The 22,370-nt window shown below is 42.1% G+C and overlaps 2 protein-coding genes across 2 annotated transcripts; both read right to left on the bottom strand.

The window, feature by feature from the left end:
- Window positions 1–3,285: 3,285 nt before the first annotated feature.
- Window positions 3,286–5,421, bottom strand: LOC112144206 (tripartite motif-containing protein 16-like). The gene has a single exon (XM_024268570.2). The coding sequence runs from the start codon at window positions 5,396–5,398 to the stop codon at window positions 3,737–3,739; it is 1,662 nt and encodes a 553-aa protein (XP_024124338.1). The 5' UTR covers window positions 5,399–5,421; the 3' UTR covers window positions 3,286–3,736.
- Window positions 5,422–6,121: 700 nt separating this feature from the next.
- lamc2 (laminin, gamma 2) lies at window positions 6,122–21,190 on the bottom strand. The gene is made up of 21 exons (XM_024268569.1): window positions 21,112–21,190; window positions 16,523–16,642; window positions 15,637–15,754; window positions 14,818–14,933; window positions 14,606–14,737; window positions 14,343–14,532; window positions 14,067–14,179; window positions 13,551–13,922; window positions 12,437–12,514; window positions 11,994–12,130; window positions 11,711–11,867; window positions 10,582–10,787; window positions 10,177–10,256; window positions 9,972–10,109; window positions 9,758–9,902; window positions 9,516–9,665; window positions 7,648–7,762; window positions 7,342–7,538; window positions 7,112–7,270; window positions 6,942–7,041; window positions 6,122–6,834 (listed from the first exon to the last, which is right to left on the bottom strand). Exons 1-21 carry the CDS (start codon window positions 21,188–21,190, stop codon window positions 6,584–6,586), a joined length of 3,153 nt encoding a protein of 1,050 aa, XP_024124337.1. The 3' UTR covers window positions 6,122–6,583.
- Window positions 21,191–22,370: the final 1,180 nt, after the last annotated feature.

Genomic DNA, 22,370 nt, shown 5'->3' with positions numbered 1-22,370 from the left:
CCCCCCCCACGTCCGGCTGCCAGACGGACAACGAGGTTTGTCGTTGTGTTCCCGATGGAAACGGGCGATGAGGTCCCAGTCGAGAATGTGACGGTCCGGAACCCATTGACGATCTGCTGGACCATAACCCTCCCAGTCCACGAGGTACTGCACACCCTGGCCCACCCACCTGGAAGCAAGCAGTTCCTTCACAGTGTAGACGGGTCCTCGATCCACGGGACGAGGAGCTGGAGGGACCGAGGGAGCAGGTTGTAAATGAGAGTCCCCGTTAGGTTTCAACTTGCGGACGTGAAACAGAGGGTGGATCCGTAGTGTGCGTGGAAGGTCCAGTTTAACAGCCACAGGGTTGATTATTTGAACAATAGGGTAGGGGCCGATATAGCGGGGCAGCAGCTTCCTAGGTCTGCCCTTAAATTGAACATCAGTCGTTGAGAGCCACACCTTGTTTCCCACCTTGTATTCAGGGGCAGGTGACCTCCGACGATTTGCCACAACACTCAGCCTCTCTTGGTTCTGCAGCAGCTGGAGCCGGTACTTACTCCAGGTGCGCCGACAGCGTCTCACGAAGGCAGCAGGACCAGAGGAAGAGGCTAATCGTTCCTGATGGGGAAACAGAAGAGGTTGATAGCCATAGGTTGATTGGAAAGGAGAGTATTCAGAAGAATTCAGTAGAGTGTTGTGAGAGTACTCAGCCCAGGGTAGCTAAGTCAACCAGGTCTTTGGGTTCTTCAAGCACAGGGCCCACAACGTAGTCTCTAGGTCTTTATTATACCGCTCTACCTGACCGTTTGTCTGGGGATGAAAACCAGAGCTCAGACTGACCTTGATCACTAGGAGTTTACAAAACTCCTTCCAGAATGCAGCCACAAACTTAGGACCACAATCTGAAGTGATGTTTTGGGGAAGTCCATGCAGCCGAAACAGATGCTGGCACACGAGCACAGCCAATTCCTTGGCTGATGGAAGTTTCTGTAGAGGAACTGCATGCACCAGTTTGGAGAATCTGTCAATCATGGTGAGTATGACGGTTTTACCTCTGGATTGAGGGAGCCCAGTAATGAAGTCCATTGCGACATGGGACCAAGGTCTAGACGGAACAGGTAGAGGGTGCAACAACCCAGCAGGAGGAGTCCGAGGTGTCTTGACACTGGCACACACGGAACATGCAGCCACAAAACCCGTATGTCCGAAGACATAGTGGGCCACCAAAAACGTTGAGCTACGAGAAACCCAGTCCTGGTCACTCTGGGATGACAAGCCAGACGGGAGGAGTGACCCCACTTCAGAACCAAGGGTCGGAAGGAGACTGGAACAAACAAACAGCCGGTTGGGCATCCAGTGGGAACAGAAGCTGGATCAGGAACCGCGGCCTTCACTCTGCGTTCCAGCGACCAGCGGGTGGCCCCCAACACCAGGCGAGGAGGGACAATAGTGGTATTAGCAGCCGGGGCCACCAACTCCTCCTCCTGCTGGAACTGGCAAGACAAGGCGGACGGCTTGAGGTTCTTGCTTCCCGGACGGAAGAACAGGGAAAAGTTGAAACTGTCAAAGAAGAAGGCCCACCTCGCTTGGCGAGGGTTGAGACGTTTTGCAGTCCGTATGTATTCGGGATTTTTGTGGTCAGTCCAGACCAGGGACGGCTTCTCAGCCCCCTCCAACCAATGCCACCATTCTTCCAGGGCCAACTTTACCGCCAGGAGTTCTCTGTTTCCTATGTCGTAGTTTCTCTCTGCAGGAGTGAGCTTGCAGAAGAAATACGCGCAGGGATTGATTTTGTTATTAGACGCCCTCTGAGACAAAACAGCCCCAACTCCAGATTCAGACGCATCTACCTCCACAATGAATTGTTTGGAGGTGTCAGGCTGAGCCAGAATAGGGGCTGCAGAGAAACGTCTCTTGAGCTCGGAAAATGCCTTAGCGGCCTCCTCACTCCAGGTAAAACGTACCTTGATAGATCTTAGTCTATGGAGTGGTGCAGCCACACCATTGAAGCCTCTGATAAAGTGCCTGTAAAAATTGGCAAATCCAAGGAAGCATTGCAGTTGCTTATGGTCTGAGGGAACAGGCCACTCCAGGACAGCCTTGACCTTGGTTTTATCCATCTGTACTGGTCCAGGCGAAACCACATGTCCCCAAAACCGTGTCTGTGAGGTGTGGAATTCACATATTTCGGCTTTGCAGTACAGCTGGTTCTCAAGGAGGAGTTGTAGGGCAGCTCTGACGTGCTGCACATGGATTTCTAGGTTTGGGGAAAAGATCAAAATGTCATCCAGGTACACAAAAACAAACCTGTTAATCATGTCCTTGAGAACATCATTGATCAAACACTGGAAGACAGCAGGGGCGTTGGTGAGGCCGAAAGGCATAACCAGGTACTCAAAATGGCAGCTGGGGGTGTTAATCTCCCTCTCTGATTCGAACCACATCGTGTGTTCAGTATGGTTACCAGATACAACTACTCTGATGTTAACAGCTCATGCAGTAACTCTATGTGTGACTGAACCATTCAATGCATGAATAAGTAAGGCAGGAGTCTGGGGTTCTACAGGAATATACAGTTTATCCACCACAGATTGTGAAATTAAATCTCCATCAGAACCAGAGTCAATTAAACAGTCAAACTCCTCCTGGAACCCTGGGTGTGCCACCAAGACTTTGATGGATGGTCGAGAGGGAGGTGTAAAGGAAGTGACACGGCTCACCAGCTCTCTCACTGCTGGGTGGAAAGCACTCGAAACGAGTGGCACAGCTCGGCTCCACGGTCCCACTCCGCCAAGCCCCATCGCTTGGCAAGGCCAGTCAGGAAATCTGTCATCTGTGTGAGTCCATGAGACAAGGCTATGTTCACACATTTAGACCTGTCTTCTGTTTGGGCTATGGTTTCATTCCCAGCTCAGGCGAATTCTCAAACAGCTGCAGCTCCCGAAGAGATCATTGTATTTAGTCTTAACAGTGTGTTTCACAAAGGGAAGGCACAGTAAAACATGGTGTTATAAATTATATCTGTTTTAAGGGCTTTTGTCAAATTTACTATCTCAAGTATTTTTTTTAGCATTTACTTGATTACAAGATGTGTTTTCAGACTGACAGATACAAGTTTCTGCTCTAAACATGTACTCTGTCATTTCTGGAGTTCCAGGAAAACTGCCTCAGTTCTTCCTCAGATTATTCCCACTTTTCTTCATCAGATTTCACACAAACTCTGGAATGAAGACAAAAAATTCAGGATGTTTTTATTGTCAAATGATCAGAAACAACAAAGACATGAAACACAAATCTTCAATCCAAAGTTTTCAAATGAAGCAAAAAGACAGGAAACAAAATTGTAAATGTTCTCCTTTCTACAAACACAGTCTTCCCCTCTCTCTTGTCGTTTCTTTGTAGAACAAACACAGAGAAAGTCTTTGATTGTGACGTCTCTGATTCCATTTGTGTTGCAGATTCCTTCAGTTCACATGACAACACAAAAACATGAACACAACATTTGTGTGATATTTCAACTCAAACAGTCAAATCTCAAAGTTCAAAGAAACGACAAGAAAACAGATTTTACTCCAAAAAGTTTGAGATTCATCTTCAAAAATGTCTCAAATCCACATTCTAGAGATTTTTCATTTCTCTCTTTATTTCTGACTACAAACACGACTCCAGAGAATATTAACAGTTAAAATGTTTAGTTCAAAGTGACATAAATCAGAGAAATCACTAAAAACAAACATTTCACTTCTTTCAGGAACTATTTGAGTTTACAGAACTCTGCTGAGTCTCCAGGATAACCCAACAACAGTCCAGCATGGAGGTTCTGAGTGAATGTGGTCTGGACTCTGTGGAGGAGAGTCATGCTTTCAGAGACGCTGTAGAAGGACAGAACACCTGCTCTGTGATCCAGGTACACTCCTACTCTGGAGGAACCAGGAGCTGAGATGGAAGTTTTTATGCTGTTGTGGTGAAATGAGAATCCGTCTGAATGAAAAACTAATGCCCAAGATTTGTCATTAAAACCAAATCCACTTTCTGTTCCAGATCTACTGATGTTCTTGTATGAGACTGCTACACAAACATATTTTCCTCTCCACTCCACCTCCCAGTAACAACGTCCAGTCAGACTCTCTCTACTCAGAACCTGAACACAATCAGTAAATCTGTCTGGATGATCAGAATCAAACTGAGGTTTTTCCATACGTGTCACCTTTCTGTTCTCCTCTGACAGTAACAGTTGTCTGTGTGCTGTGTTTGGATCTAGTGTGATTTGACATGAATATCTGAAGAAGTCAGCTCTGCTCTTTGGTTCTGGTTCTGGTTCTGACAGTAAAACATCCACATGAGTGAGTGTCAGTGAGATGTTTGTCCATTCCTCTCTCAGAATGTCCTGCAGTTTGTCTCTGAGCTCTGACACAGCTGCTGTCACATCCTCAAAGTATCTGAGAGGACGGACATTGATGCTGGATGAGTGTGTGGACTCACTGAGTGGTGGCAGTGAGACGTAGTTGAGCAGAAACTGGCTGTGATCCTCTGTGAGTGAGAGCTGCTTCAGCTCAGCGTCTCTCCTCTTCAGCTCAGTGATCTCCTGCTCCAGCTCCTGCTGAAGATCTTTGACTCCACTCACTTCAGTTTGCTGCTGGGATCTGATCTGCTGCTTCACATCACAGCTTGTCTTCTGGATGAGATGGATCATCTGAGTGAAGATCTTCTCACTGTCCTTCACTGTTTGATCAGCAGAGTGATTGATGGCCTCCACCTCCTGTTGAAGCAGCTTCACCTCTTTCTCTCTGTCCTGGATTCTCTGCTGGATTTGTTGTTGACTCTCCTCCAGATCTCCCTGCCTCTCAGTCCTTTCTGCTGCAGCTAAGACTGTGTCGTGTCCTCTATGTTCATCCACAGAGCAGAGATAACAGATACACTTCTGATCAGTACGACAGAACATCTTCATCACCTCATCATGAATGGAGCAGATGTTCTCCTGCAGGTTCTTGGAGGGTTCCACCAGCTTGTGTTTCTTGAATGCAGCTTCATCCAAATGAGGCTGAAGGTGTTTCTCACAGTAAGAGGCCAGACAGAACAAACAGGACTTGATGGCTTTCAGTTTTCTTCCAGAGCAGAAATCACAGGACACATCTTCAGGTCCAGCGTAGCAGTGATCAGCAGGAGCAGCTTGGAGTCCAGTTTTCTTCAGCTGATCCACTAAAGCTGCAAACGTAAAGTTTTTCACCAGAACAGGCCTCGTTGTGAAGATCTTCCTGCACTGAGGACAGCTGTGGATTTTCTCCTCTTCATCCCAGAATCCTTGAATACACTTCATGCAGTAGCTGTGTCCACAGGGAATAGTCGCCGGATCCTTCAGCAGATCCAGACAGATGGAACAGCTGAAGGTTTCTTCATCCAGATAATTCGTGGCCATTTTGCTTCAGAATTCCAGTTAAAGAAGCTGCAGTTCTTTCTGCAGCGAAGGTTTCCTCAGTTTGTTTCTGTTCAAGACTTTGAACTTTCAAATCTTTCATCATCAGGAGGAGGGATTTCAGGATCAGATTCCAGGATAATCTGAGAATTTTACTGTAACTTATAAACATTTAATGGTTTTACTGTCAATCACAGATCATGAAAGTGACAAAGTACAAAGTTCTTCATATCAACAAATGTTGTGTTTTGACAACAACAGTCAGAAGTTGTATAAATGTATTTAATGTACGAACTAAACTGATTTTTATAATCAGAGTTCACTTAAGGAGAGAAGGAAATAGCTGCAATGTAATCTGCATCGTACGCTTATTTAACCTTGTAACTTTGAAGAATGACAGATTCAACATAGGATTCAATGCTCCACTGAAAATGTCATGTTTGTTCATTCATTTCTTTTCTCATCTGAAAAGTGTGACTTTCATCCAGTCCTGATCACACCAATAATAAATACAAAATAAATTTGTATGTTTTTGCTGCTCCTTTGTTTGTGGGTGTAGACAAAAAAAAACCTTCTGTTCTCAGGTGAACAGCACCTGTAAAGGCTCAGGCAGGTGGGAGGAGTCATCTTCATGTCTTTAGAAAGCTGCAGGTGTCAGAGCCACTGACACCAGCGAGCTTCTCAGAGAGTCTTTAGTTTCCAGATTCAAACACTGATCCAACCAACTCAACAGAAAAAACATTTATTTGTTTGGCTCGGAAACAACACAAATCAGGAAAATTACAGGAACATTACGACATAGAAAAGAAGCAGAAAAGAAAAATAACTGCTTCAGGTAAAAAATAAAAATTAAAAATCAGAAATCCAGACATTCATTCCCTTCAGAGAAGCATCTTTTCCATCATTCCAACTTCAAGTCTTCCATGAATAAATCTCTTTCTCTAAAATATAATAGTCTTTTCAAAAATCTTCTTTGAAGATTTGAATAAATAACAAAAGCGTCTGGTGTAGTAAAAACAGGTGTCAGTACCAGAGAACAGCAAAGCAGATCCCTTTGAAGCTGATATTTCCATGAGACCATGAAGGCAACTCTGGTTGTAGCAGCTTAATCTTTTTGTCTAAATTATTGAAGACTTTTATCTTCATCTCAAACAGGATCTGGATTGAGGAACCTGAAGGGGGCGCCATTCAGGCCTCCTCGATGGGGTCGGTGTTGTAGCATCCACTGGGAACCGCATTCAGGATGTCCTCCAGGTTAGTCACGTCAACCAGGAGCCGGTCCAAGTCCAGGCTGATCCTCGACAGGTGGCGGCGCTGAGCGCCCTCTTGCTCCCACATGTCCTGCAGCCGGGACGTGAGACGGCCGTGCACCTCCTCCTGAACTCTGGACAGGGAGTCCTCCAGCTGCTTCAGCTGATCTTCATCCACAGCAGAGTGCTCTGAGGAGAGGAGGAGAACATGAGCTCACAGAGGTGCTCCCAGAGGCTGAGGGAGCTCTGTATACCGCCCCCTGCTGGCCAAACATAACACCCTGTTAGTGACTCACCCATGTCAGCCAGCAGCTTGTTGATGTCCTGCAGGGTTCGAGCCACCGCCTCTCTGCCACGCTTGGCTCCGTCTGAAGCTGCAGCCGCTCCCACAGCCGCCTGCAGAGGAAGCATGTCTTTTGATGAAACTCCACCAGGGAGGGGTGGAGGGTGCATGTAGAAACATTACCTCCTCAGCGTCATCCTTTAACGCTCTGGCCTCATTCAGATCCTCCTCCAGGTCTCTAGCTGTCTGCTCTGCCTCCGTCTTCAGGTCTTTTGCCTCAGTGTTGAGTGTGGCGGCTCCCCCCTCCAACCCGGAGTGATCCGGCAGATTTCCAACGCCCTCCTGAAGCATCATCACAAAGCTGTTTGCTTGTCCACATGTTGCTAGCTTCAGGTGACACAAGCTCCTCCTACCTTCAGCCCGCTGAGCTGGTCCTTCAGCGCGTTAATGGCTGCTAGAGCTTCACTGTGGTCTGCAGACACGTTTGCCAGCACAGACTGGGTCCTGGCGTTGTTTCCAGCTGCCCTCTGGATGGTGCCGTTTATTCCTGGGAGACGGCTGATGGCATCATCAGCCAGAGTCTTGCTGCCATCCACCTGCTGCTCAAAGTCTGCACAGAAGTAAGACACACCTGAGTGATTTTCTGACCACTACACGACACAGGAACGTCTCCAAATCAGCTGAAAGACACGTGTCAGTTTCATAGTGAGCACATCTACCTCTCAGGCCACTGAGGGCGTCGTCAAGCTTATTGTTGTTAATGGTGATGCGTTTAAGAGCCTCCTCCGTCACAGCCTTGGCACCATTGACTCTGTCCAGCAGTCTGTTGAACTCCTGCACATCAGGTTTACATCAGGAATGGGAAGAAAGTGATAAAAATGCCTTCTTGAACACACATTTAGACCATGGTGTTTGGACGAGGCTCGATATAAAATATCACAGCTCACAGCTCTATTCCGATATACGAAAGACTCTGTGTCATATAATTCTGGCTGGACACAAACCACAACTATTAGTTTCTCCTCCATGATCAATATGAAAATGTTTGGTACTTCTGTGTATTAATAGGGACGCCCCCCATACATCACTTCCAAATGCAAGTCCTTGATTGATCAAAGTTCAACTGGATTAATTTTCAATGTGCGTTCAATGACCGCACGTTTTTATACATAGACCCTGAAAACAGTCTATTGGTTGGCAGCATGGACAGTCTTTCTCAGTAAAAAGAAGCACAGAGTCAATCTTTTTCTGTTAAAATGCATTTGTAGGTCGTTGTCTGCGTAAAGATAAAGCAATAGGAACAGTTGGGGTGAATCCGAATTCTTCCCCTACAGCTTCCCCCTACCTATTACATTTAGCCATCCAGAGAGATTTGGAAAAAGAGTGTCCTCAAATTTCAATGTTACTACTCTTGATGACGTCATCAGAAGTCAGCGGTGATCTATGTGAGTGGATTGTAGGAGTGGGCAATACTGGAAGTTTGGGCATCAATCCATTACCAAGTAATTACAGGGCCAGTATCTGCAATATTGATTCCAAAATTCTTTTTCTTGAAATGTTGTATTAAAGAATAATTTCAGAAATATGTGATTTTTGGTTAAGTAAGTGTTTAGTAACACCCAAAAACAAAGACTTTCGGTTAACAAAAATGTTTGTTAGCTAATTACAACAATCTGAACTGAACATACATCAAATATCTAACATAAAGAACTGAATATTATTGGTATGAGAGAATAAAAGTAAGAAGAAAACGGTAATTTGCGCCAAACTAAATTAAAAATGTAAAAATATAAGTATAACAATTCCTGAAACATTTTTAAATGAAGGCAGTAATAAAATATCAAAACACACAAACATATATATATATATATATATATACACACTGCAGTCAGATAGATGATGCCCTCGCATGAAATCTGTGGGTAAATTTAAGCTCTTTGCTGTACGTAGAAAAACTGCGTCAAAAGTATTGAATGTATTGATCTCGTGATGCTAGTGTCAATACTTCTCCTTGGTATCGATACTAGTGATACTCAGATTGATATGCCCACCCCCAGCGTGTAGCTTGCAGTGCTCGGAAAATACAACATCGATTTTAGAACTTTAAAAAGGTCAGGGCAAGACAAGGTCATGACTTACATTTATGCAGCACTAAGTAAGTTAGTAACTTTTATTCATCAAGTTCTTCAGCCTTCCTCCTAAACAACTATTTCGGCCCCGTACAGCTTCTCCCCACCCCTCCAGTTGTAGGGACTTTTGGACCTCAGACAAGTCCCTACAACTTTAGGGGTGGGGAGAAGCTGTAGGGGAAGAATTCAGATTCGGAATATCTCACCAACGAGCGCCTCCTGTTGAAATTCTGCTGAGCTTCATGACAATGAAATGTCATGATCCATTCATGATATACACTTCAGTGAAGTATTTATCCAGAATAAACTTTGGGAAAAAAGCTGTTCATAATAAGAATAAATTTAATATCCAGTCATTGATAGGAGCTTAACATCCGATTTCTGTTGGGTCATCAGTCATGTGATCAGATTGGGACATTCCTACTTTCAACCATCCATCAGTGATGGTGGTTTCCTACCTGGAGGCCAGCTCTGCCTTCATCCAGCAGGTCTCTGGCTGCAGCCTGTTCTTGTTGGACCACAGTCTGAAGATCCTCCAGGTCTGAGATGTTCTTATTCACAGCCTCCTTTGTCTCGTCCAGCCTGGCAGCCATGGCGTCGATCTGCTCCTGAGCATCATGAAGGTTTATGGAGTTAAAGACACAACAAAGGATCATCCTCAACACTAAAAAAGAGAGGAATGAGTGAAAGCAGCCGTTACCGTTCCTGATCCCGGGATCTTCCCTTCCATGATGGCGATGTCCTTCAACATGTCGTCGGCCATTTTGCTCTCCTCTGTGGCTTCGTCGCTGAGGCGGCTCGCCTCCTTCTCCAGAATCTTGACCTCAGACAAATTCTGCTCGTTCCTGTAAACAGGTATTTTCTTCAATCTAAAATTTTTCTCTGAAGGGTTTTGCCTCCAGCCAACAACTCACAGTGCTTTCAGATCCCCGATCAGCTCCTTGACTTTGTTCTCTCGGTTAGTCAGAGTCCTCAGCAGAGCCAGACTCTTCTCCGAGTCGCTTAGCGCCTCATTGGCTGTTCGCTCCACAGCGTTTGCCTTTTTCTGGTGTCTATTGGACAATGAGTGATTAGGGTGGCAAAGACATTAAACACTAATCTGTTTTTATCACTACTCACTGGTCAGCCAGGCTGGAGGCTTTCGGCACCAGGGAAGTCAGGTTGTTTGGACTTAGTGGAGCATCGCTAACTGGAACCTCCTACCGGAGAACATTGGACATGACTTTAGTCCTTATGCTCCAGGCAAGACTTCAGGAGTCTGTTCATGAATGTCTTTGGACAGAAACTGAAAATCTTGAACACTCCTTGAACAACATTTAGCACAAATGCAATGCACCATTTCATCCAGAACCCCACTTAATTTAGCATCACATTGAATGGAAAAAATACTGAAGAATATTTTTGTATATATTTGGAAATAAAGTCAGGCATGAAGGGGTTAACACATTTTTTGCATTTTCAGCTTTAAGATGTTTACATCTTCACTTGAGTTTAGCTCTGATGTGCATTAGTGTGAATCCTTACGACTGATCGGATTTTGGCCTTTCCCTCCTCCATCTTCTGTTCCATCACCTCCAGCAGGGCCTGCACCTCCTTCACCTTTGTCTCGTAAGTCTGTCGTTGTTTTACGATGCTGTCGACCTCACGAGCGATGTCCTGGATGTCCTGCCGCTCGGTCAGCTGAGTCCGTCTGACAGACGACAGTCGACCCTGCAGTCCTTTCTCTATTTCTATTGGATTGAAGAATAGAAGAGTTTGAATTGGGACTGAAAGTGCTCAGCTGCAGTTCCTCTAAAGTCCACTAGAGGCGGCAAAAGTTACAACTAGAACATCTGTGGAGGGAACATTTGAAACATCTCAGTATTAGAACTTGTTATTGTTTTACAAAAATATAAAATCAAAAATAGTACAAACCAACAATCTACTAAAGTATCACTAACAAAGAAATAAAAAACAATGAATAATGCTACCTTAGTGGCTAAATATAAACGAAGCACATGTTTGTGCACAACATGTTTAAAATGGAAACACAGAGCATTAATAAATCGTGTGCTGATATAAAATATATAATAATATTATGTTACACGTAAACATGAAAATGATCCAAAATAAAAAACTCACACTTGACATGAAGCAGGTAAACACACAGCAAGGGCAAAGCAGATCATAAAACTGAAGATAAAATGCTAAAGTAGACAAAGACTTTGTGATCTATGATAAAAATTGAAAAATCCCAAACATGGTAAATGGTTGATGCAGAGTTTATCACATTGATGTCATTATTTTAAATGATATCTTTTATATTGTAAACATTAAAAATAACACAACGCTTGTATTCTGTTTGTGTCTTTCTTTATGTATTTGCTTGTCTCTGTGTTGGTCATTTTCTGTTTGTATGTTTTTTGGAGTATTTGTGTGGCCATCCATCCATTCATTCTTCTGTCTTTCCATCCATCCATAAGCTTAGCAACCATTGGGCAAAGATAAGGTATATTTTTGGACTGTATGAAGAAGTAGGACTGCCAGGAGAAAACATATGCGTGCAAAAAGAGAAAAAGAGAAAACTCCTATTTGTTTATGTGTTGTTAGTGTGTGACTGCTTGTGTATCTGTCTGTGTGTCTTTTTGTGCATCTGTTGTGTGTGTATACCAACCTTTCAGCTCCTCTGTGGTCTCCTGCAGATAATTCAGCAGCTCCTCTGTGACCTTTAGTGCGGCCTCCATCTTGGAGGAGTCACCTGGCCTTGGACCAGAGTCCTGGTCTGGTAACAGCCTCTCCAGCTCTTTTACTTTGGCGGCGTTCTCCTCCACCTGAAACACAGTCGAACAGCTTCTGTTTCAACACCCTAGCAATAGGCCACACCCTCTGAGAAACCAAGGCACTCATCAGAAAAAAAAAAATTGTCAAAAATGTTTGTCTTCAGGAGATGGACTCACTTTTCTTTGGACAGGGCTGAAACAGGCGGGACAACTAGCCCTGCGGCATGTTGGACCCTCAAAGCCCGGCTTACAGCGACAGCGGCCAAATGTGTCACACTGTACCGATTCGGATCCTTGAGCGTCACAGTTACAGGCTGGCCAAAAAAAAAATGAATAATACAACACATCAGCACAGGTAAAACTCGTAAGCACAACCTCAATGAAATGATCTGGAATCATCAATGATTTAGAATAACCATTAAAACTTTAAACGAAGGTTTCTAATGTTACTGAGTCAAACTCTGTCTTATCGGCATGTCAAAAAATAAACTTCCAAGTCACAGGTATTTATCTGGACTTAAGAATCCTCCATGCAGCACCACATAAGCTGCAGCCATGCATGTTTTCATTAAGATCTGTGTTCTTTACATTCATGACGGTACAGACAACTGTGTTCTCACGTTTGCAGGGTCGCAGTTGGCCTGTGGAACCGGCCGGGTCACCATAAAATCCTTCCAGACAGGTGTCACATCCAGGACCTGGAGACACAAAACCCCAGCATGAGCACATTGCTCTTACAAGGTAACTTTTGCTAATATTTGGCTACGTCCAGATAAGAAATCCAACAAGTCAATGATGGTGTTTCACAAAGTTCTGCTCCAGTTTGATTCATTTGTTCCCACAGAAACACTCTATTCTATGCGGATGACTCCCCCTTTTACATGTCTAAACATTTTTTTTCCTGCAAATTAGCTAACTTTTTACTTCTGTCTTTAAAGCTGTTGTTTTTCTTACTGGAGTCAGGGAAAAACATCTGACTGTTTTGCTATTGTCATGTTTGGAGACTGTCACACTTCTTCAGTCAGAACAGACTAATCCTCCACTGGAAACAGGCTCGTGGATTAATGGTATCAGAGTGAAGATCTGCATCAGTTAGGCCTCAACCGTCCCTCAGGTCAACTGACTTTATTCTGAACCAGGATACTTGACTTCTGATAGGCCAAACAAACCTGCTCTAAATACCTTACAGGGAACTGGGGAGAGTCAACTGGAAAACAAGCAAGCAAGTAGATTTTGGGGGTTGGGGGAGAGTTGATCAATCTATTTCTACAGAGGAACTGGGGTCTCCCAGAGCTTTTTTTTTTTAGCAGCAAATGACATATACAGCTCAAAGCCCTTCACAGTAAAGCTACAGTGTCAGCTTGCTGAAAATCTAGTATCAGCTACGTGACACTAGATTGACATTGTCCAGGTAACCCCGTCCTGAAAAGATCAAATCAAGAAGGTGCATTCTTGAACACATGTCACCCATACACATACTCACTAACTGATGGTGGTTCTGCTACCTAACAGTGGTGCCAACCTCAACTGTAACAAGCAATGTGGGGTTCAGTGTCTTGCCCAAGGACACATGGGAAGGTTGACCACTCTACCTCTGCACCATGAGAGGTAGCTTTTCCACATTTGTAACAAAAGGCATTTCTGTTTTGATCGTGTCTGTTCTTTCTGTTGTATAAAAACTCTTTAGGTGAAACTTTCAGCTTTGTTCTAGCAGGCCTGGAGGTCTGGACTCACCGCTGGTTCCTGTTGGGCAGCGGTCACAGCGAGGTTCAACAAATCCAGGAGGCAGTGAGCAGGACTCTCCCTCTGCGCAGGGACACCGCACACATGCGCCCCCCTGCCTTGGCTCTTTGTAAAACCCTGACTGGCAGCGCTGAACAGTGGGTGTCTCATCTGCAGAGAAACGGTCTGGGTTCTCTGGGTCTCCAGGCTTGCAGGGACTGAATGCTCCATCCGCAGGGATGCTGCGCCTGAACCCGGCTGAGCAGCGCTCACACGAGTCGCCCTCGTGTCCCGGAGGACAGATACAGGTCTGCACCCACTGGGCCGGGACACCACTTCCACGCCGAGCTGACACTAGATTGACATTGTCCAGGTAACCACGTCCTGAAAAGATCAAATCAAGAATTTTGTAAGTGCACACACATCCTCTCCTTCACGAGTCAGAGAATGAAAGTAGCGGTGTGTGAGCAGGAAAAGAAGCATTTGAACAAAGACAGCCAGACCAGAAGTAGAAATAAAAGAGCTCACCGGCTTCTCCAAACGTGGTCCGGATCCTGATGGCTGTGAGGTTCTGGAGAAGCTTCTGGAACTCAAAGGGGGACAGTGGAGGCCTCCATCCGCTGCCCGGCTGCTGGTCCAGCCTGTTCAGCAGACGTTTAAGAACATTATAAGAGCCAGTGTGGACATGAAATTCTAGTCTAATGATCATCTAATCATCTCCATGAACAGATGTCCATCAGAATTATCATGAAGATGAATTCTCCTCTCTCCGATTCAACTCTTATGGTGGACCTTCAGACTGACCTGAAGCTATAGCCAATCTTCTGACCACAAGGCACAATGGAGCTCAGGTCCCCCAGAGAGGCCGACACCCTCAAACCAGCTCCCTCCAGAATCACGTCAGCAGCTGATGGGCGACGTACTCCACGGTCCAGTCGCAACCCAAAGGAGAAGTTCTGAGTGTAGCTCAGCAGCTGGTTTCCCAGGTAAGAGTCTAGAGAACAAAGGATCCATCAGGATGACACGAGGGAGATGAACAGACACGGAGGAGGCGGAGCTAGTCTCACCAGGCGCGCTCAAGTAAATGGGCAGACTTTCTTTGGATATCACCTCTAAGTCCTGGTATTTGGGTGACCAGCGGAAGAGAACGTCACGGGGGGTGTCACCTTTTGCTGTGGTCACCCTCCAACCCTCAGAACCTGAAACACATCCAACAGTTCTGGTGCTTTTCTAGTGAACGGACATGCAGCCAGGAAAAGCTCAGAAGGTCCAAAGTTACCAGAGGTGAAGGTGGAGCTGATGTTGTGGACGGAGAAGCCAGATTGTGAAAAACACCGACTACTGTGTCCATAGCAGAAACATGGTAAATTCCCAGAATCCTCTCTGGGCTGACGTCTGGAAGACACAAAAAATAAGAGTCGACAACTTCAAAAGCTCCCTGGTTCCCCGTTTCCTTTAAAAATAAACTGGTGGATCAGTTCTCGACTGGTTCCACTCTTTTCTTTCACAGAAGTAGTTCAGTGTTAACAAGTTTGTATGCTGAAGAAAGAAACTCAGGTAGAATCCAGAAATGCAGAGCTGTTCGTGTGTTCCCTTGTTCTTCTAACATGTTCTTCATCACCTGATGGTGTTAAACAGAGAGAATGTCTGGCACTAATATGTTTGGAGTTTCAGAGGATGATCAGAATCACTGAATCTTGGTTGCCTCTTTAGACTAAAAATAGTTTATATGAAGTATTTTCTTCTCTGGATTTAAGGTTCAATATTCTAAGATTCCTCTCCAACTTATTCACCTGACCAACCCAAAGAGGCTCTTCCTTTGCTCTGGTCACTTAGAGTCTGTTTAGGAGCAGGCTAGAGAGCCAGCAATTGAAGCTAAGGCTAAATCAGGGCTTGAACTGGAAGCTCGATTTAAAAAAAAAAAACAAAAAAGACCAGTGTTTTCTGCTGTTATGGTCTTCCCTCAGACTTTCAAAGAAACCAGACCTTGCCCAGAACCAATTTTTCCTTTTTAGTAGAAGGAAATCTGTTCTGACCAGGTTTTAGTATCAGCTGGAGGTCTTGATGGAACTTTGGTGATGAGCTTCTCTTTCCTCACCTTGGTGAACATCCATTTGGACCCATTATTCCATTGGAGCAGCGGTCGCATTTTTCTCCACTGACGCCATCTTTACAGCTGCACCGCCCCCTGCTGTCACAGGTGGCGCTGATGGCCCCTGTAGGAGAAGCATAACAGTTAGGCTGTGACCTAGCCATCATGAAGCAAGGACAGGTATAATCTCACCAATCCCAGATTTGAAGCAAACTAGGAAGTTTTAATGTTGCAGATTCTCAAAGACCACTAGGGACTGGTTTCAGGAGGAAACATTGACCTCTATATTATAAATGTATCCATTTTCTTATCCCAAGGTATCCCTTTGCAGTCACAGGGTGTATTTAAAGCCGTATGTGTAAAACCTTTTGGCTTTATTTTCTATTATTTCATTTTTAATCAACTTTAGCTTAAAGCAAATATCTGAAGTGAAACTCTTGGGTTCTATGACTCAATTTTAGCTCCTCCAGAACCTTTTATGTCCCTTTAATCATTGCTGCACATCAGTAATGTTTCCATCAGCCTGATAAAGAAGTACCAACCTGATATCGCCCAGAATATGGTAGCATCATAGATTGGGTAAACGTTCACAATGTAAATAAGAACCATAGCTTTGCAAATCAGATAAGAGATTCCTACAGATTTAATGAGATTACACTGACAGTCAGTGTCCATTTTCCTGTTTATTTATTTATTTTTGCTAAGCAAAGGAATTTTGACGTTCATTACTGCTTGTATAACTATAGCTTTTTGCTTATAAAGAGGGTGCTTCACTTAGACTTACGTGAAAACCGCCATCATACTCATCCCACTTCAGGCTTCATTTTGTTCAGATTCCTCTGAGTGATGTCAGAGTTTATCATTCCAGTTAAAATGTGTCTGTGTGTCTCACCTGTGGGGTGACAATTGCAGGGAGTGCAGATCAATCCTGGCCTCTGCAGGTAGAAGCCGTCTTTGCATTGTTTGCAGCGCAGCCCCCACCCATCCCACTGACAGTACTGGGAGTGGTGCCCTGTGGAGGCAGACGCAGAAAACGGTTTTATCGTCTTTGAAACTCTTTCAGCGTCTGAACTCGTCTGCTCAGAGTTTGACTTTGAGTGAAAGATTTTCAAATGAGTAAAGATTCATCAAACTTGAAAAATAACCATTTAATCCAGTGTTTGTTGTACGTCTGACCTTTGGGTTCTAAAAAGTGTATCTTTTTCTCCATAGATTGTATCTCTATTTCCACACATTTGAATCTGAAGAAGATCGTTCTTAAACCAGGTGATCATTTTTTTGACAACATATCAACAGAAGCCTACAAAGATAAAGATATCCTCTTATGGACATTGTCCTATAATAGTTCTAACTTTGAGCATGTCAAAGGTATGTGAGGGTGTTTGGTGGTTTAAGGTCTAGACCTAAAGCGAGGAACACACCAGACATGTGACACACACTCAAGAACATGCTGAGCACCCCTTTAGCCAATGGTGTTCACACTGGACAAGCAGGGAGGGGCTTCTTTTGCTTTTAATGCATGTCTACAACCTATAGTTAGAGGGGATTTGGTAAAAAAAATGCCAAAAAGGTGCGAATCTCATGAATGTTACTTCAGGTTTTTCTTTTCCAATGTTTGACAGATTTCCGGTCAGACAAACCCACAATTGTTCATTTCTCTCCCATGATCAATTTACAAATTTTCGGGACTTCCGTGAAATAAAGGAAATGCCATTCATACGTTACTATAAAATCAGAGTTCCTGATTGGTCAAAGTTTGACCTGGTTTAGGTCTATGTAGAGTCCAAAACTAGTCGTAGGACCGTAGCAGCTACACAAGAACGAGTTTTGAACCTCGAAATGCTCATTTACTTATTATTACCTGTCTTATGAGTTTTATCATCTATTTTACATTTCTAATGTTTTTAATGTGCTTCCCTCAATATATTGACCCTTGGCTGTGAGGCCATTGCCCCCCCACTCAAAAAGGGGGAGTTTGTGTCACCCAGTCCAAATCTAAATTTGCTGGATGTCCAATTCAAGAGTTTATTAACATTAAATCATTAGAATTTACAAGCATTTCCTTCCAAATAAAAAAAAGGTTATTTTATTTTAACATTGCCATTTATGCCTTTGATTAATTTGAGAATCTTTGTAATATTTCCTCAGACTTTTACCTTAATTTTGGGAAAGTTTGTTATGTCTTCACATTAGATTTTAGATATTACAATGTCTTTAAGTTTATACCATGTCTTTGTTTGGTGTTTTAGGCCTTTATGTTCAGTTTGAGATCAGAAAGACTAAACATAGTTATGAATCATGATTGACTTGACACGAGCAGTGAACTGTGAGTTTGACATCCTGAAAGACAATAACATGAAGAAATGTAGCAATCCAGGCAGCAAATGTAGTCTCTTCCTCTGTATTTTTGTGGCAAAAATGTAACATTGATCTTGTTCAGCAAGTTGTCATAAAAATAAAATAAATTGAACAGTCTTCCAGATCTTGACTCATTAGACACCTCCTGTCTGTCTGTCTGTCTGTCTGACTGCAGTTCCTCAGCAGGCAGCAGCTTGTTTCTCTGCTGTTTGAACATCTCCTGCCGCATGTCTCAGATCAGCAGCCGGTGAGCAGAGCAGCGGCTATGACTCACCTGTGAGGAATCAAAGCCTTGGAGCTGCAGAAAGTCTGACAGAAGCAAATTCACGTGAGGATTTCAGAAAAATCCTTTATTCTTTGTCATTTTTTCCTCATTCTGATATCAGGAAGCTCCGGTTATGACCTATTTTTTTGTCTCAATGAACAGTATCTTTGCTCTTGGTGTTAATAAAACACCAACGAAGAAGACATCAACTCAGGTTCAAAACTCCGATCCACGGCCCTTTATTAAATGCTAAATTAACATTTACAGTCTCTTACTGGAACTTTTGGAAAAAGTCTGTTTCAATTAATGTCTTTATATTTTGATTTTTTCCTACTTAAAAATGTTTAGATAAAGCTGAGATTAGCATTCAAAGCTCATTGTAGTTCCTTTTTTTTTCTTTTGGTGAATTTTAGCCTTTAGCTAAACTTTTAGCAAATTAACCTTTAAAGTTTGAAATCTTCCATAAGGTTTAATGCTCTGTCACACATTTTTGTCTTCTTTTGAACAAAAATTGGTGTTTAGCAATTTAATGTCATAATTATTGTGTTTATTCTACCTTTAACTTTTAAAAAATCTTTCATTTTACCCAAATAAAAACATTTCCCAATTCTAGCTTTATAAATGTTTTTTCAGTTTCTCTTCAGATGCATTTAATGCTCAGAAACAATTTGTAATTTTTTCTTTTTTTGCTTTCATTATGACTTTTCAGCTTCTTTTAACTTTTTGCTTTTCTTTATGTATTTTTTAGGGCCATAAATGTTGAGGCATTACCTCACACGATTAATAAAACATAATTAATTAGTTACTGAGGTCTCCGCTATGAGAACTCCAAAGAAGAAACCAACCATTATTTTATTTTTGGTTGGGAACAGACATAAATTTTCCACAAAATTGTTTAAAAATTGAGGAAACTCCGCAGTTCTCTGCGAAGGTTTCAGAGAACGGTTCAGAGAAGACAGACACGCCCCCACCTGTGAGCGGCCGACCTGAAATCCAGCTGGATCAAACTTCTCCCAAGCAAGATTTTTTCATTATTTTTAATAAGCATAATGAAGTAAGTGTATGAGGAAAAAATGAAAAATCTGGTAAAATAGAACAACAGAATAATAAGGAAAAATGTAAAATAAACAGCAGTGCTCTTAGGAGAAAAATCACATTTTTCCAGAGAATTTTCTGTTTTTGCATGATTTTATGACTATTGTGTGAATACAACATGAAAAAAATACTAAATAAAGGTAGTGTCACATAGGAGAAGTTCTGCTGATTAAAATGATACCAAATAAACAATCAGGTAGTCTTTCAAATTGAAAATACCGAAGTAAATTCAAAAGTTGACAAAAACTGAGTTTTAGACTCTAGATTCCAAAAGAATAAAAACAAAAGTTCTAAATGTACAAATTTGTTTGTGATTTCATACTATGATTATTTTCATAAAAGTGACAGGCAAATACTGTAACAAAAAAAAAAAATAATAATGTTGTTTAATCACGATTAATTTTGTCCATATCAGCAATTGATTAGCTCATTTTTTCAAATCGATTCCCGGCACTAGTATTTTTCTTTAAACATTGGTGTTTGACAAAAACTTTAGCAGATCTAAACTTTAAATTAGCCAAATATCATCAGTTTTAACATTTCTTTGTTTTTTTTCTTTGGATACAATTCCGTACTTAGGAACAATTGTAGGAAAAAAAAATATTTAAAGTAATCTTCTTCATCTTTTTCAGCCAATTTTAGCCCCACGTCTAATCAATTAATTTATTTATTACCATTTTTAACCTTCAAAACGCTCATTCCCAGCAGTTATCAGCTGTATTGTTTGTGTTTTATTTCCTTTTGTGTCAATTTAGCCTTTTTCCTTAACAAGTAAGCATTGTTTATCATTAGTTTTCTGTTGAATTATACATTTCTAGGTTTGTTTATCTTTAATATTTAGTTACAAGCACTAAATTAAGCATTTTCCATCTAATACGCTCAATATCATTATAGTTTTCAAGTGCACATTATTATTAAGTAACATTATTTATACTTTAGTAATCCCTGTGGGGTGATTCTACATTTTAAGGTACAGACAGTGTCTTAAAAATGTACAAGACAAAGGGAAATTGAGAAAAAGACACATATTTTTTCACTTTTCATTCTAAAAATGTATGTTTATGAACATTTCTAACTTTCTAACATAATTATTTAGCCTTTTTAACATTGTGTAAACTAATTCTGTTTTAATATACATTGCTTTTATTTTCTTTACTTAGATATAATTCATTGTTAAGCATCTATTTCCTTATTTCTAAACAACTGTTTAGTTTTTAGATGTATTACATTTTAAGTGTTTTCTCTTTAGGGATATTTTAATGTTTAGCAAAAACTTAAATGTGTTTACACCTAAAATTCTCAGTATTGTCAGTTTTCAGCTCTCCTGTATAATATTTCACTTCAGAAAAAACAGTTTTAAACAACTTTCAGCATCTTTAATTCAAAATGCTCATTTTATCAACAATTTTTATAGCTGCCTTTCACATTTTCTTTATTGTTCTTTTTACATTAAATATTTCATCTAGTCAAAGAAATCAAAACATTTAAACGTGATTATAATCTATTTTTGGTCGCTCTATAAATTATTATTTTAAATATCTGAATGTTTATCAACAATTTAAGCCTTAATTTCTCATGAACAGAGGTTCAAAAATGTTCCCTTCTGTGCATCTGATCCAGAGAGAGAAGCTGCTCCTGGTTCTGAGTCAGAAAAAGAGTATCAGAGTAATCCTACGTTACTCTGGTACTCAGTCGGACGCAGCAGCGTTGAGAAAACAGAAAAAAACAAACGTTATTTTACTTAGAAAAGTTTAAAGACTTACGGGAGTGTCCGTGCGCGTGCGCCACGCAGAGCGCGGCTGCTAGAGCGCAGAGAAGAACCAGACCGCCGCGCCTCTTCATGCTGGAATCAGCGCGCAGCCGCAGAGCACCGCTTTTATTGCCTCTGCGGCGGCGCGCGCGCACCGACCTGCCTTGAGTTACTCACCTGTGACTCAAGAAACAGAGGGTGTGACGGGCGCTGCATGCGCGTGCATGCGGCCGCTCCTTCACCCCAGCACACTTGGCTGTCAGTCACTGAATGTCCGCGCGCATCTCAGCTGACGGAGCAGAAAGGGAGAATCAGCAGGAGAAAGGAGAAGACGATGGAGAACATGGGAGGTGCCCGGTGGTGGAGTGGTTAGCACTCAGCAGGGTTTAAATCCCAGCTGAGACCTTTTTTGTGGAGTTTTTTCTTTCACTGCCCAGTCTTCTTCCCACCGTTCAAACTCACGCTTCATGGGTTGATTGGCGTCTCCAATTGTCCTGCATAGTTCACGGACTTTAGCTGGCCCTGAGTTGGACCATCTGTTCAGGTTGCACCCTAATTCACTTTCCCCCCTCAATGGGATGGCTGATAGATGGATATACATTTTTTAAACTTGAACTTCCTTTCCCAATCTTGAACTGTCCCAGATTTCATATTAATGCTTTAAGAACTCTGCAAAAACACAAAATGTCACATTTTTTAGGGGTCAAATTTCTAGTTTTCGTATATTTTAATATTATATAAGACAACCTAACTTGTAACTTTTTAATACGATGGAACAACTTGTTTTAAGACAGTAAATCTAGAATATTTTGAGTAGTTTACCCTTAAAACATTTTATTTTAAGTAATATCTATAAAGACGCAACACTCATAATTTGTGACTTTTGTCAATTTCATCTTAAAAATTAGTAATTCTAGTCTGATTTTGTCTAGAAATAAGGACGTCAGGCTGTTGGGGGAAAAGTATAAGTATGTATGTTTAGGGCTGTAGGAAAAAAAGTGATTTGGCGATACTCGTATCAATTTAAAATGCAGACATGTGTATTTAATTACTTATTTATTCGTGTCCTTCAGCATCTTTTTTTTTCTATGCTGAAAAATATTTTATTGTGGAAATCAATCAATGCTGTTCCCTTTAAGAACAAACACATGTTAATTAACCAAAAGAAACACACTGAATTTGTTTGGGTGAAAGCAGTTTGTATATGAGATACAGTTGCAGTTCTTAATGTTGTGATCTTTAAATAAAATTAATTTTACAATTTAATTACAA

Source organism: Oryzias melastigma, linkage group LG17 (genome assembly GCF_002922805.2).
Source record: "Oryzias melastigma strain HK-1 linkage group LG17, ASM292280v2, whole genome shotgun sequence".
In the NCBI taxonomy this organism is placed as follows: domain Eukaryota; kingdom Metazoa; phylum Chordata; class Actinopteri; order Beloniformes; family Adrianichthyidae; genus Oryzias; species Oryzias melastigma.
Note: the sequence above shows the minus strand (reverse complement) of the source record. Positions and strands in the feature narration are given on the sequence as shown.

Bases quoted from the DNA above. Each gene is read 5' to 3' on its own strand.
- LOC112144206 (XM_024268570.2), bottom strand. From the start codon at position 5,398: ATGGCCACGAATTATCTGGATGAAGAAACCTTCAGCTGTTCCATCTGT.
- lamc2 (XM_024268569.1), bottom strand. From the start codon at position 21,190: ATGAAGAGGCGCGGCGGTCTGGTTCTTCTCTGCGCTCTAGCAGCCGCG. The intron at 16,643-21,111 runs GTAAGTCTTTAA...CTGCCTCCACAG, and splicing joins GCACGCGCACGGACACTCCC to GGCACCACTCCCAGTACTGT. The intron at 13,923-14,066 runs GTGAGCTCTTTT...TGATCTTTTCAG, and splicing joins GACCACGTTTGGAGAAGCCG to GACGTGGTTACCTGGACAAT.